Source organism: Scleropages formosus, chromosome 25 (assembly GCF_900964775.1).
Source record: "Scleropages formosus chromosome 25, fSclFor1.1, whole genome shotgun sequence".
In the NCBI taxonomy this organism is placed as follows: domain Eukaryota; kingdom Metazoa; phylum Chordata; class Actinopteri; order Osteoglossiformes; family Osteoglossidae; genus Scleropages; species Scleropages formosus.
Window position 1 is genome coordinate 4250900 of NC_041830.1, and position 13593 is coordinate 4264492.

The following is a 13593-nucleotide window of genomic DNA, read 5'->3' on the forward strand; positions in this document are numbered from 1 at the left end:
CTTTCATTCAACTGCCATCTGCAGTGCTTATATTTACATTTACATTTATTCATTTAGCAAACGCTTTTCTCCACAGCGATGTACATCTCAGAGATATACAATTTGTGCATTACGTTAAGAGAAAAAGAGACATAGATGCAGACTTGTGATTCTTAAGTAAACCTAGTTTGTTTCTTTCCACTATATGCATCGCTTGAGCAGCTGCATAAAACTCAGCATAGACTATTCCTGATCACCTTCCTACATCTTTTTTTTTTTTTTTTAAAAGATACAGAAACATTTAAGTACAATACAGGCTTAGTGGATGTGTAAAGGCTTATCTGGGCATAATCAGAAAGTTACAGTGCATGAACATTTACACCATATGTGAGCTTGAGAAATCATGGGCGAAGTAAGTCCGGAAGAGGTGAATTTTCAGACCCTTCTTAAATGTGGACAGAGTTTCAGAAGTTCTGAGTGAGAAGGGGAGGACAACCTTCATGCTTTACCTTTCGTGAGCGGGACTACCAATCGAGCAGAAATAGATGAGCAAAGGGATCTGGTTGGGTGTAGCAGTTGATCAAGTCTTGTACATAGCTAGGAGCAGTTCTATTGATGCTTTTGTAAGCAATAACCAGGGTAATAAATTTGATCCGGGCAGCTATAGGAAGCCAGCGCAAAGAAACGCGTAGAGGAGATACATGGGAATGCTTCGGCAAGTCAAACACAACTTGTGCAGCAGCGTTCTGTATCAGCTGCAGAGGTTTCATGGCAGTAGTGGGAAGGCCACACAGAAGAGAGTTGCAGTATTCCAGATGGGATGTCACCATGACCTGGACAAGTAGTTGGGCAGAGTCAGTTGTGAGGTAAGGACGGATCCTACGGATATTATGCAGGATGTATCTGCAGGTCCAGGATGTGGCTTCGATGTGTTGAGAGAAAGACTGACTTGAGTCAATTGTTACTCCCAGACTCTAAGCTGAGGAGGTAAAATTGAGTGAGTTGTCCAGTTTGATCGACAGATCGTGACAGGAGGACAGGCCAGCTGGGAGGTGAAGAATCTCTGTTTTGGAGAGGTTGAGCTGGAGGTGGTGATCAGGCATTTACATTTATTCATGTAGCAGACGCTTTGTCCAAAGCGACATACATCTCAGCAAAAGTACAATTTATGCATTACATTAAGAGATGTCTGACAGGCAGGCAGCAATGCGTGCAGAAATGTCTGATGCTCCAGGTGAAAAGAAGAGGAAGAGCTGGGTATCATCAGCGTAGCTGTGCTATTTGAATCCATGGAAGGCTATGACGAGGCTAAGGGAGGAAGTGCAGATTGAGAAGAGAAGAGGACCCAGTACAGAGCCCTGTGGGACACCGGTTGAGAGAGGCAGAGAAAAAAAACGAGAGCTCCGCCAAACCACTTGATAGCATCTGTCAGATAGGTAGGACTCAAATCATCTTAGTGCCATTCCTTTAAACCCAAGCTGACTAAGAGAGGAGAGATGAATTCGGTGGTTGAAGGTGTCGAATGCTGTAGATAGATCGAGGAGGATGAGGACTGAGGAGAGGGAGGTGGCTCTAGCCGACTGGAGAGCATCAGATACTGCGAGAAATAGTGTCTCTGTGGAGTGACCAACTTTGAAAAGAGACTGATATCAACTGAGGAGATGGTTCCAGGTGAGGAATTCAGATAATTGATCACAGGCCGCCCGCTCTAGAGTTTTAGGCAGAAAGGAGAGGAGGGAGACTGGTCTGTAATTCTGGACTGAATTGGGATCCAGGGAGGGTTTCTTTAACAGAGGTGAAATGAGAGCAGTTTTGAAGGCGGATGGGAAGCAGCCAGAGGAGAGTGAGGAGTTGATGATCTTACAGATGAAGGTGGAGAGTTGCGCGGAAATGTTCTGTAGGAGTGATGATGGGATTGGATCAAGCGAGCAGGTGGTGGCTCTGTGTGATATCAGGTCAGAGATTTCAGATTTGGAGAGCAGCTTGAATTTGGAGAGCGTGATTTCGCAGGGAGGTCCAGCACAAACCGAGCTTGGTGATGCTAAGAACCTGTCCATGATCGCATTGACTTTGTCTCTGAAAAACAAAGCAAAGTCATCAGCAATGAGAGAAGCAGGAGGAGGGAGCAGCAGAGGACACAGAAGGAATGAGAAGGTGGCAAAGAGTCTATGTGTTTTTTTAGCTGCAGACTGTATTTTGTTGTGGTAGAAGGTAGTTTTCGATGAGGAGACAGCAGAATGAAATGTAGCTAAGAGTAGTTTGGAGGCATTCAGGTTCGAGTGAGTATTGGATTTTCAACATCTTCGCTCTGCAGTCCCGAGCTTGGTCCCGTTAACACCTTACAGCTCACGCCTGATGTTCCTAAGTGCTGGTGCTTGATACCAGGATGACAAATACTACATATGTTTATGTAACAAATCAGTCATTAATTTGCTTAAAACAGGAGTTTTTGAAAATTTCGAATGTTTTTCTTTAAAATTTTACAGTTACATAAATTTATCAGAGACTTACAAAGCAACTTACAATGATTAAATAGCATTTAGCAGACACTGGTGTCGAAGGAGACTTCCAATGCTAGGTGCACAACATTCAATTAAGAGTTTCCTATTTTAGTTTTACTATAACTCAAAATTAATAAAAATGTTTAAAGTCTTCTATAATAAAGTCTTACAAAATATTTTAAATTTTGTGTAAGTCCAAGATTTTTACAGAACCGATCTCATAAACAATTTTTATGGGATGGTCAACAACTGGCACTGAACTGGAGCTTATGGAGACCTTTTTTCTTAAAACTTTGGAATTAGTTTAAAATGGAATGAAGTGGAAAGTTTATAAAAACAGTAACCCTTGAAAAAATTTAAAGGCATCTGGATTAGTCTGATATTAGATCAACACCAAGCATTTCGTCACCATTCAAGCTGACAGCTGTGGTATTCATGATTGATAACAGTTTTTCCTAATGTGGGGTCACAGTGGTCCGGAGCTTAGGGCCCAATGCAGGGTACGCCCTGAACAAGGTGCCAGCCCATCACAGAACAACTTTACTTGTATTCCTTTATACATTTGCATGTTTTGTGAAATTCAGGACTGCAGCAGGAAACCAGAGTACCCAGGGGAAACCCACGCTAACGCCGCTTCAAACCCATGGGACAGGCCAGCCTCTATGAGGCACCAGCACGATCTGATGCACCAAAAATAAACAGTATTTCTTCTATAATACAATGTACACACAGCGTATATGTCCCAAACAGTATTAAAAAAAAAAAAAAATCCCAGAAAGTAAAAGTACAATGTTTATTATCAAAAACATATTAAGGAAACCTCCTCATTCACTGTCAACATGGATACCATGTTCAACATACAGAGGTACTATGCCTCCCATTGGAGGAGGCATCTATCCCTCTTACTATCGCTCTTATGTTTTGCTACGACTTCAATACCCATGAGCTGCAAAGTGCCCGCCATGTGTCCAAGACTGTTAGAGTGTTTTGCCTCTAGGGATTTGGGGTCATCATTTCCAATGGCACATTTATGCCCAGTGATTCTTGTTTTAACCTCTCCAGGTGGACGCTGCAAATTAGCATCAGGTGGTAGCCTACACATTTTTCCTACTGTTGGTATTAATTTGGCTCTGAGAGGGTTAAATGGAAGGGGGGCATGGTGGGTTGGACCGGGTCCTGCTCTCCGGGGGGTCTGGGGTTCGAGTTCCGCTTGGGGTGCCTTGTGATGGACTGGTGTCCTGTCCTGGGTGTATCCCCTCCCCCTCCAGCCTTATACCCTGTGTTGCTGGGTTAGGCTCCGGCTCCCCGTGACCCCGAATAGGACAAGCGGTTCAGACAGACAGTGTGTGTGGGTTAAGTGGCTGTTTTGTTTTTCCTATATAGTATAAGTCACAGAGGCACAATAATACAAAAACCATATATGCAGTGGAGCAGGTGATTCTCCCCTTGACCGTTAAGGAGGTAATCACAGTAAGGATGTTTATAGCATCCCCATAACCGTGGCATTACAGAACACACAAGTAAGGCACCTCAAGTTGCCCGGGGAACACCGAAAGGAAAGGTGTTAAATTTACTAGAAATATCCACCAGAACGAAATAATTGCATAGGTTATCAGACCATTTACCCTCGAACAGCAGATGAGTCTGGAGCACCTGCCTTAGGCTGCGGTCATTGCTTAGGATGTGCCAGAGTCAGTAAACATGCCTGAGAGATAGAGAAATGGGACAAAGCGGTGGCTAAGTGAGCGTATCTACCAGGCCAAATGTTGTCGAATACAATTTCCTTCTTCAGACATACGCCGCGCCCATGGTCTGCTCTGCTGTATTTGCTTTTTGAGCTTAGACTCCATTTCCGTTATGTATACTATACGCGTACGTTCCTTAAGCAGCTGTTACAGATTCCGGATAATGCAGAAAGCTGCCATGAAATTTGCCCTCTGCAGTTACACAAAACTACAGTGACAGCAGTGCCTTCTGAAATTGCAGAAGAATAACAAGGATGTTATTAAAGCTTGCGTTTTATTTTAGGTCACTCCTCAGCGGCCTTGGATCTGATCGTCTTGTAAGCGGCAATGGAAAGAACTTTGCCGTCCAGATGTTCACCTAACAGACAGATTTTCAGGAACGAATTATACTCAGATTGCGGGTGAATGATGGTTTTGCTTTTACTCGTGCACCGCAGGGCTGTGTCAACCATTTCAGGAGTCGAGACTACGGTTACTGTGATTTCAGGCAAGGCATACGGTGTGGAAAACTCCAGAAAATTCCTTTGCGGGTGAAGCCCAGATCAACTGAACTACACATTCCTCTAGGCAAAGCTTGGACTATTGTGCTTCGTTAGTTTCATAGCATCCTTATCGTTATGCACACCGGTGTCGGGATGAACCTGCATCAACCCCCTGGCTAACAACTCCTTGCCTTTAGCTGCATACCTCTTTTTTTCAGAAATGTTACTTCATCTTTTACTGTGCAGGCGGCACAACAGCACAGTGAGTAGCGCTGCTGTCTCACAGCATCTGGGTGGTGTGAGAAGACGTAGTTTCGATCCCTGCCCAGTCTGTGTGCAGTTTGCATGTTCTCCCCATGTCTGTGTGGGTTTCCTCCCACAGTCCAAAGACATGCTGTTCAGGTTCCCCCATAGTGAGTGTGTGTGTGTGTGTGTGTGTGTGTGTGTGTGTGTGTTCCACTGATGTATGGATGAGTGACCCATTGTAAGTTGTGTATCTAGCAGTGAAAGTCACCTTGGTGAATAAGGTGTGTGGACTGATAACACTACATGGAGTCCATTGGAAGTCGTCTTGGAGAAAAGCATCTGCTCAATAAATAAGTAAATGTAATGCAGTGTCTCAATGCCCCTTCTGTGATGTAAGAAATGTATGGATGGTCCAAGTTCAGACAGGCTATGCTCTTGTTCTACACCTCATTGAATCATTTGTTTTTGCCTTAAATCTGGAAACCTAAGCTCCATTCAGGTAGTGGATGTGCAGCTTTTATTGACATGTCTTCTTTAGGGTATAACCTAAAAGCACTTTGTGACTTCCTGTCACCGGTGATACTCTGCGTGGCGCTGTTGGCTGAATCTTGGTTTTGCCGATATAATATTTCACTTCATTGGTTGCAAGAGGGGGGTGCGGTGGCGCAGTGGGTTGGGCCGCAGTCCTGCTCTCCGGTGGGTCTGGGGTTCAAGTCTCGCTTGGGGTGCCTTGCAACGGACTGGCGTCCCGTCCTGGGTGTGTCCCCTTCCCCCTCTGGCCTTACGCCCTGTGTTGCCGAGTAGGCTCCGGTTCCCCGTGACCCCGTAAGGGACAAGCGGTTCTGAAAATGTGTGTGTGTGTGTGGTTGCAAGAGTTCTTGCTTTTCTTCCACAGTGGTGTGCCATTGTCAACACAGTTCAAATGAGGTCAAAACACAACACTGCGGAAAGACATATTTTAAAAGGTTTACTTCTGAAACCTACTGAGTGTCTCACATTGTAGTTAAAAGAAAACACAAGTTTTGCATTGGTGTTCGAGGCACACCATAGCGGCTTGCTTCACTAAATGGGACTGAACCAACTGTATTCAGGTTTTTGCTGGCTGACCTCAGTTTGCATTAAATCACCATTTTCAAAGGACTCTAAGAAGCACGTGCACACACTTGCACATGCAAGCGCTGAACTGCGGCCCCAGGGGGAATGGGCCACCCTTTTCCTGAACAGCAGCCTTGTTCAGGAAGCCTGAAACCCCCCAGGCACGAAGAACTAGGGTAAAGCCTGGAGAAGATCTGAGCCGAGGGCGCTCCGCCCACAGAGCGGCAGATACCAACTCACAGCTTGTGCTGGAGAAGAACAGGCTCTTTGTTAGGACAACAGACACAGAGTAGAAACCACATCATCATTTCTTGTGTCCTGTCACTTGTTCCTACCATATTATCTCCAGACTCTGAACAAGAAAGGTGTGGAGAATGGCCTGCCTGCAGGGATTTCTTACCTGAGGGCAGCAGCATGGTAAGTGTCCACATAGTCTGAGATGAAGAGCTCGCGACTCTTCACCACCGGGTCTGTGATGACCAGCTCTCTGCCCGAGTCTGTAAGAAAGCCAGATGAGAGTCACAGGCATGCCCATACGCTGCAGTGCACAAATTTGAAGCCGTTCTTGCGTTACCACGAGCTCGTGTGAGCAATGGACATGTGTATGAATTAGAAACGTATCGGAAAAATACGTTCTAAATACGTCAAAATGGGCACACGTGGATGCAAGAGCACTGAACGGAGAAATGTGGAGGGAGTTGGTAGAGATGAAGGTTGCGTGGGGACACTAAGGGAGAGCAGACTTGCCGCAGACACCGGTAGTAACGCGAAATCTCTCCGATTTATTAACACACACTTGCGACACACCTCACTCATTGTAAGACTACATGCGGGGCCAGAAGGGCTCTGCTCTTAAGAAATGTGGTCCAAGGAAAATTCTCAACCTGTCTTGAAAAAGGATTGTCCTGCACAGCTGTTCCTGTCATCCTGCGTACCCACCACCCCATTACAGTCAGCATTAGGCAACAAAATCCTACTGTCAACCACACTTGCCTTGTCCTATGACATTTTATAAAAACAGGGGACAGCTGGTAGTGTAGTCGTTAGAGCGACTGCCTTGGGACCCCAAGGTCACAGGTTCAAGCCTCACCTCCAGTTCTAGTAGCCTTGAGCAACGTACTTACCCTGAACTGCTCCAGTAAAAATTACCCAGCTGTATAAATGGGTAAATAATTGTAACCTTCACATTATAAGTTGCTTTGGAGAAAAGTGTCAGCTAAATGAGTAAATGTAAGAAATTGCACCAGTGTTAGAAAATAAATTAAAGAAAGCCTAAAATACTCTGAAAATGTCAAATAAATTCTTACCTTTATTCACGATGTCATACATGCAGAATGGAGAGAATACATTCAAGTTTATAATACAAATATACATGAATATTTTTACAATTCATTTTAATGCGTTTTTATGTATGTTCCCTCACCAAAAATACAGAAAACAGGAAAACCTTACCTTCTTTGTTTATACATCTTTATTTGTACATACCTATTTCACTATCAATATTTTTTCATCCTGTAGGTAATGCACACACACAAGTTGTGCCTTGGGCACTTGGATAACTGTTATTGGTAGGTCCCACCATTGTTAGTGGTTTCAACAACACACACACACACACACACACACACACACACACACACACACACATTGTCTGCAACCGCTTGTCCCAAGCGGGGTCACGGCAAGCCGGAGCCTAACCCAGCAACACAGGGCGCAAAGCTGGAGGTGGAGGGGACACACTCAGGACAGGACGCCAGTCCATCACAAGGCACCCCAAGCAGGACTTGAACCCCACACCCACCAGAGAGCAGGCACAGGCCAAACCCACTGTGCCACCGTGCCCCCGGCCTACCATATATAGTATGTACTTATAGGCACTGTCTCTAAAGATAATATCAGTGAACATGTTCCAAAAGGAAGTCGCACACTGCACATGTTGTTCATCGTGCGGTGACTGCGCTTTAACTGTGCCATACAGCAGCCTTCTCACCATTCTCATTGTTGCGATCCTGCACCAGGTGTTGGTATACGGAGTCGGGCACCTCTGACTGCCGGTAGTACCACTTGACGTTCATCAGCAGATGGTCCCGTTTACTCTGCGAACACCCCAGAAAAGGACAAACAAACAGTTAGCGGCACAACAAACATGGCTGGTTTCCCGCACCCTTCTTGCTGACACAGCATGCTGCTGAATCGAACCAATTACAAAGAGATGGAGAGTCATTAATTCCTCAGCGCAGTGGTCCAAGGAAGATTCTCATCTGTCTTGATGAAGGGTTGTCCTGCACAGCTGTTGCTGTCATCCTGCATAGTTGGATCAACACGGAGCTGATACCTCTTTGTTTTCTGTGACACAGGACATTTATCTACAAACCGTTCCAGCAAGGGAACAAAAAAAAAAAAAATCTGTTGAAATGGACGTGTAAAAGAACACTTCACCCACATGCCAGACAGAAGTCCTTTGAAAGCAGGCACTGAGTACAATAGCCAGCATGCCTGCCATATAGGTTTTACCACGGTCACCATCTGTCAATCTGAACGACTGCAGGAACCGAGGCTACCCGCGTTGGCTCTAAACAGACAGCGTGTGGCAGCACTGAGCCAGGTCCGCCATGCATCAGGGAAAGGAGGAGGAGGGAAAAACAGAGCAAAACATTTGCCCGTAGACATGAAAAATGCACTGCTTCCCCTGCCTAAACACTGCTAGCCATTCCGACCTTTCGAAAAACAGAGAGACCACAGCGTGGCTAGAAAACGCCAGCTGTACAGCAGCGAGGACTCACAACAGTGTTTAACCCAACTTTAGATTTCAAGGTTGAACATGAAGAAGTGGACAAGAGCAATATGTTCAGCACAAAGAGAATTCTGGGGATTCCATATGACCAAATGTAAGCATTCGTGTCTAAGACGACAAGCCCTTGACATCTGATTTCATTAAGGACGCAAGAAGTTACACATCCCTGCAATCTCCACGCCTCTGTTGGGTGCACAAGGACCTTAAAGGCTAATGGAAGGTAGTGGAGGCAAACTGGAGGTTGTGGTGTCAGAGTCAGGGCTGTCTGCGTCCAGGGGAAACCATCCCACCCACAGCAGAGTCACAGCTGCCTTCTAAAGCACAATACACCAAATATGCCCAATAGAGGGTTACAAATGTTCTGTCGATTGTGCTATATTCCACTGTACAGACCCTGTCTGGCACATGCCAGAATGATGTAAGAGCTCTTTTTTTCCCCCCAGCTAGAGCAGCGGCCATCTGCACATGACCCCTGGAGTGGACTTTGTGCCTGATGCGAGGGATGCATTTTCCCATTAACAAGGGTTTCTGAATTCCCATACAGCTCTACTGAAAAGCCTTGCATCTGTCTCTTTCTCCGCGTGGCTATAATCCAGCAGACACAGCTACAGCCAGGAGCTGTTGACAATGACGTTCCTCAAGCGGGGAGGTTCACGTAACCGCTACCCAGCGGGGAAAACAGCACTTTTGCAAGCAAATGATGATTAAGGCACAGTTTTCATAACAAACATAAATTGTTAACCTTAGTTCCCCAAGCAATGTTCTCATCATAAAATAAATGGACCTGAAGCCCCTGACCTTTCGCTGAGCACCTCTAAAGACTGGAAATGACTGCTTCCTTATTACTCACTAATTGTGTTTGCATGTTGCATAGAACAGATCACTGAACAGAATCACATTACGGAGGCTGAGCACAAGCTGCCACAGCACATTAAGGCTACGGCGCTGAACGGCACTGAATGGAAAGCGCTGCTTTGAGCCGCATGCAGAAGAGCACCCGATGCTGTCTGATCCAGGGGCTTTCAGCCACGAGCAGCTGTCACAAGAAATGTCCATCGTCTCAGATTTGTGGTTTGTCTTCTGCCGTGAAAAGTTCTCATAAACACCCGTGATGTGCATAAGTTCGCTAAACTAAGCTGATCCGACGACAGGAGAGCGGAAAGGACTGAAATGAGGGAGAGGAGGTGGTGCTATTGACAGCAAGCCGAGACAAGAGCAAGCAGGCTTTAGGAAATGCGGAGGGTGCATAGAGCAGATATTCTCTCGGAGAAACATCACAGAGCAATGCCTAGAGTGGAACAGCCCGTTGCACATTAATTTCACTGACTTCCAAAAAGCTTTCAACAGCCTACATCGGGATACCCTACAGAAGATCCTATGGTCCTGTGGAGTTCCCCCGAAGACTGTAACCTTGATAAAATTATTCTACAAGGACTCTGAATGCAGTGTCATCCTTGAGGGACAACTGACAGAGAGGCTTTCTGTAGAATCAGGTGTACCTCAAGACTGCATCATTTCTCCAATTCCAATCCTAGTTGCTATGGACTGGATTATGCAGAAAACAACAGCTGACAGTCCAAGAGGTATCCAGTGGACTCCATTCTCTCAACTAGAAGACCTAAATTTTGCAGATGATCTAGCTGTACTCTCCTCCAAGCACGCACACCTGCGAGAAAAGACCGAAAGACTGAACAGATATGCCAAACAGACTGGTCTAAATATCAATACCTCCAGGACTAAAGTCATGTCCATCAACCCTATTGTGACAGTAAATGGTGCCCCACTTGAAAAGGTGGACGAATTTGCTTATCTGGGAAGTCTTGCCAGTTCTGATAACGGTGTCAGCAAAGAAATGAGTGCGCGCCTTGAAAAAGCCCTCAATGCCTTCGCTATACTTCAGTTCACCTGGAGGTCCAAAAAATACAGTTTATGAACTAGGATTAGAATTTATGACAGCAATGTAAAATCTGTCTTGTTCTATGGCTCTGAATGTTGGAGAGTGGTCCGAAGTGACATGAAGGAATTAGAGGCATTCCAAAATAACTGCCTCAGAAGAATCTGCGGTATATTCTGGCCAGTGCAGATATCTAATGAAGAACTGCATAAGAGCAGCAAATACTATAGAGTGGCTCAAGATATCAAGTACCCGCAGATGAGATGGCTTGTGCACTTGTACTAAGAACGGACCAGCAACACATCCCAAAGATTGCCCTCAGACGGACACCAGCAGGAAAGAGAAAACAGGAAAGCCCAATAACTACTTGGAGAAGGACTGTATCATCTGAGCTAAAGGAGATTAATGTTACACGGGGAGAGGCACAACATGCTGCAAATGAAAGGGAGACATGGCGACAATAGTTGAGGCCTTATTTCTGAAGCCAGGGATGAAATATGAGAGCGAGAGAGATGGTGCAGTGATTAGAGCGGTCACTGCTGGACTCATAGCAGGTTCGGATTCCACCTCTTGCTGTAGCACCCTTCAACATGTTGCCTACCCGAAATTGCTCCAGGAAAAAGAAAAAAAAAAAGTGCTTCTGTACAAAAGGGTTAACACATTAGAATTCACTTTGAAGAAAAGCATCAGCTAAATTCATAAACAAAATAAATGAATATGTAGCTGTACATTGGTACATTATTCCTGCTTTGAAAGACAATGGAAAGGACACAGGATTGTCGGACCACCCGGCAGAACAAGCAGTAAAAAGTGTAACAGCAATTAAGAGCTTAGCTCAAGCAGGAGAAGGTACACCAGTGAAAGTGTGTTTCAAGTGAGTCCAAAGATAGACACTTCGCCCCTCACAGGTGGGAAACCGGGAAAGGAGCAGCTGCACTCATGTCGGAGAGATGAAGCCAGAGAAACAGGGAGAGGAGCCATTCTCGAATGGTGCAAGGAACGGGCTTACGAGACAGGTGCCTTAAATTTGGGACTGAGCTGAAGAGCTCACTCCAAATACCACGGCGAGCGTGTGAAGTGAAACCAGAGACTTTTCAGCATCCTCATCTCATACGTATCTGTCTTGACTTGAAAACCAGTGAATTTATCCAGATGTGTAACGTTTAGCTCATTTCTGCACAAAACACTCTTAGAGCTGTACTTGTTGCAGCAGAAGGTGGCATCTGTAGCTCAAAGGGATGGTGACGTCTGACACTGGCAGTGAAAAACGGAGTGGGCTTCTGTCTTACTCAGTATACCACTGGGTGTGTACACACACCTCCATCACACTCACATCACTAAAGATGGAGCCTGAAATGAAATGACGCCATATAGGGTCAAGATTACATATTTTCAACATTTTCTTTTTTTTTTTTTTTTTTTGCTGACAGGCAGAAGAGTAGGCATGGAGAGAGGGCAATGACCTGCCCATGTTCCCTTTCCCTGAGTCACTCGGTCCACCCACTGCCGTAACAGAGCAATATTCTACTGGATGAGGAATAACCGGCACCGACCCAGCTTCGACAATTAGTCTGTGGAGGGGGGGATGAAAGTCGTGCAATATTTAAATCCCAACGTGAGCTGTTGTGTTCATACAAGCCAGTCCATGGAGCATGTGGGAAAGGTTTGGTTCACTCATTAGGCCTTAATCTAATCAAGTGAAGACAATTCCACAGCTTAATAAATTCTCCAGTCCTCTGAACCTCTCAGGGTGTTTACACTCAACAGCAGGGATGGAAGAGCAGACAAACAACAAAAAAAAAAAAAAAAAAGATGAAAGTCTCAACAGTGCTGGGCTTAAGCGTGACTGACTGAGTCTTTGCAAAAATTATACAGAACTTTCCCCGGCACGTCGATCTTGTGAACGCACATGCTTTTTCCAGTTCTCACTATCCATACAGTTATATACACCACCCCCTAAATTTTATCCATGGATTTACACTGACCTCAAAAATGACCCAGGTGGCGGAGAAAAAAGTGGAAATTTGCCAAAAGCAGAAATTTTTCATCGCTGCAACAGAAATGGGTTCCTCAAAGCCGCTAAGGCTCTCAAAATGACGGTAATTTACTCTTACAAAGCAGGGGATGGCTATAAAAAGATGTCTTCCTGCTTGAGTGTTGAGTTACGACCTATGTGACTTAGGACTACTCACGCTAACAATGGCATTAACCTTATTATTTTCAAGTCCCAACATTTGGCCATAATATTCAACGACGACGATTCTATCTCCTGTACGGTAACGTTGACAGGCTGCGCTGCCCCAAGGCACCATACCTGTTATTGTTAGGTGTCTGTCAGTGTTTTTCTGTCCAGCAGCGACTGCATTTTATTTACAAAATTTTGTTTGTAGTTCCCTTCAAGTTACTTTTTATTTAAAATGGCTAACGAGTGGAAAAAGTGAGTATTCTGATGGTGCTGAAAAGAAAATGAGGAAGAAAACAGGTTTGGAAAATTAAGTACAGACACTCCTCGCTTAACGACCGAGTTCCGTTCCTACAACTAGGTTGTTAAGCGAATTGGTCGATAAGCGAGGAGCCTCCCCTTACCGATATTTCAAGCATACTGTACTGGTAATGGGTTTGCGTCAACCATCTTTAGATATTGTTTTAATGTCACCCTTTGTGACTAACTGTGGGAACGAGATGGACCGAGAAAGGGTGATGCGAGATGAGATGCTTGACGCTGAGAAGCCGCATTGCCGTTTCCACGACCAAAGTTCTCGTACAGCGTACAATACCGACTGGTCGGAGAGCTGGTCGTGAGTCTGCGTGGTCGTTAAGTGAGGAGTGTCTGTATGAAAATGTAATACCATGCTGTATT

At 45.2% G+C, this 13593-nt stretch overlaps 1 protein-coding gene across 3 annotated transcripts in view; it reads right to left on the reverse strand.

The window, feature by feature from the left end:
• Positions 1-13593, reverse strand: part of LOC108928239 (arginine-glutamic acid dipeptide repeats protein-like) — a 145145-nt gene that overhangs the window by 52686 nt on the left and 78866 nt on the right. For all 3 annotated transcript variants that reach the window (XM_018742092.2, XM_018742093.2, XM_029249189.1), the window contains exons 4-5: positions 8036-8141; positions 6449-6545 (exon numbers count right to left, since the gene is read on the reverse strand). In XM_018742092.2, coding sequence (XP_018597608.1) covers positions 6449-6545; positions 8036-8141 — 203 coding nt within the window. The remainder of the gene's footprint in view (positions 1-6448; positions 6546-8035; positions 8142-13593) is intronic.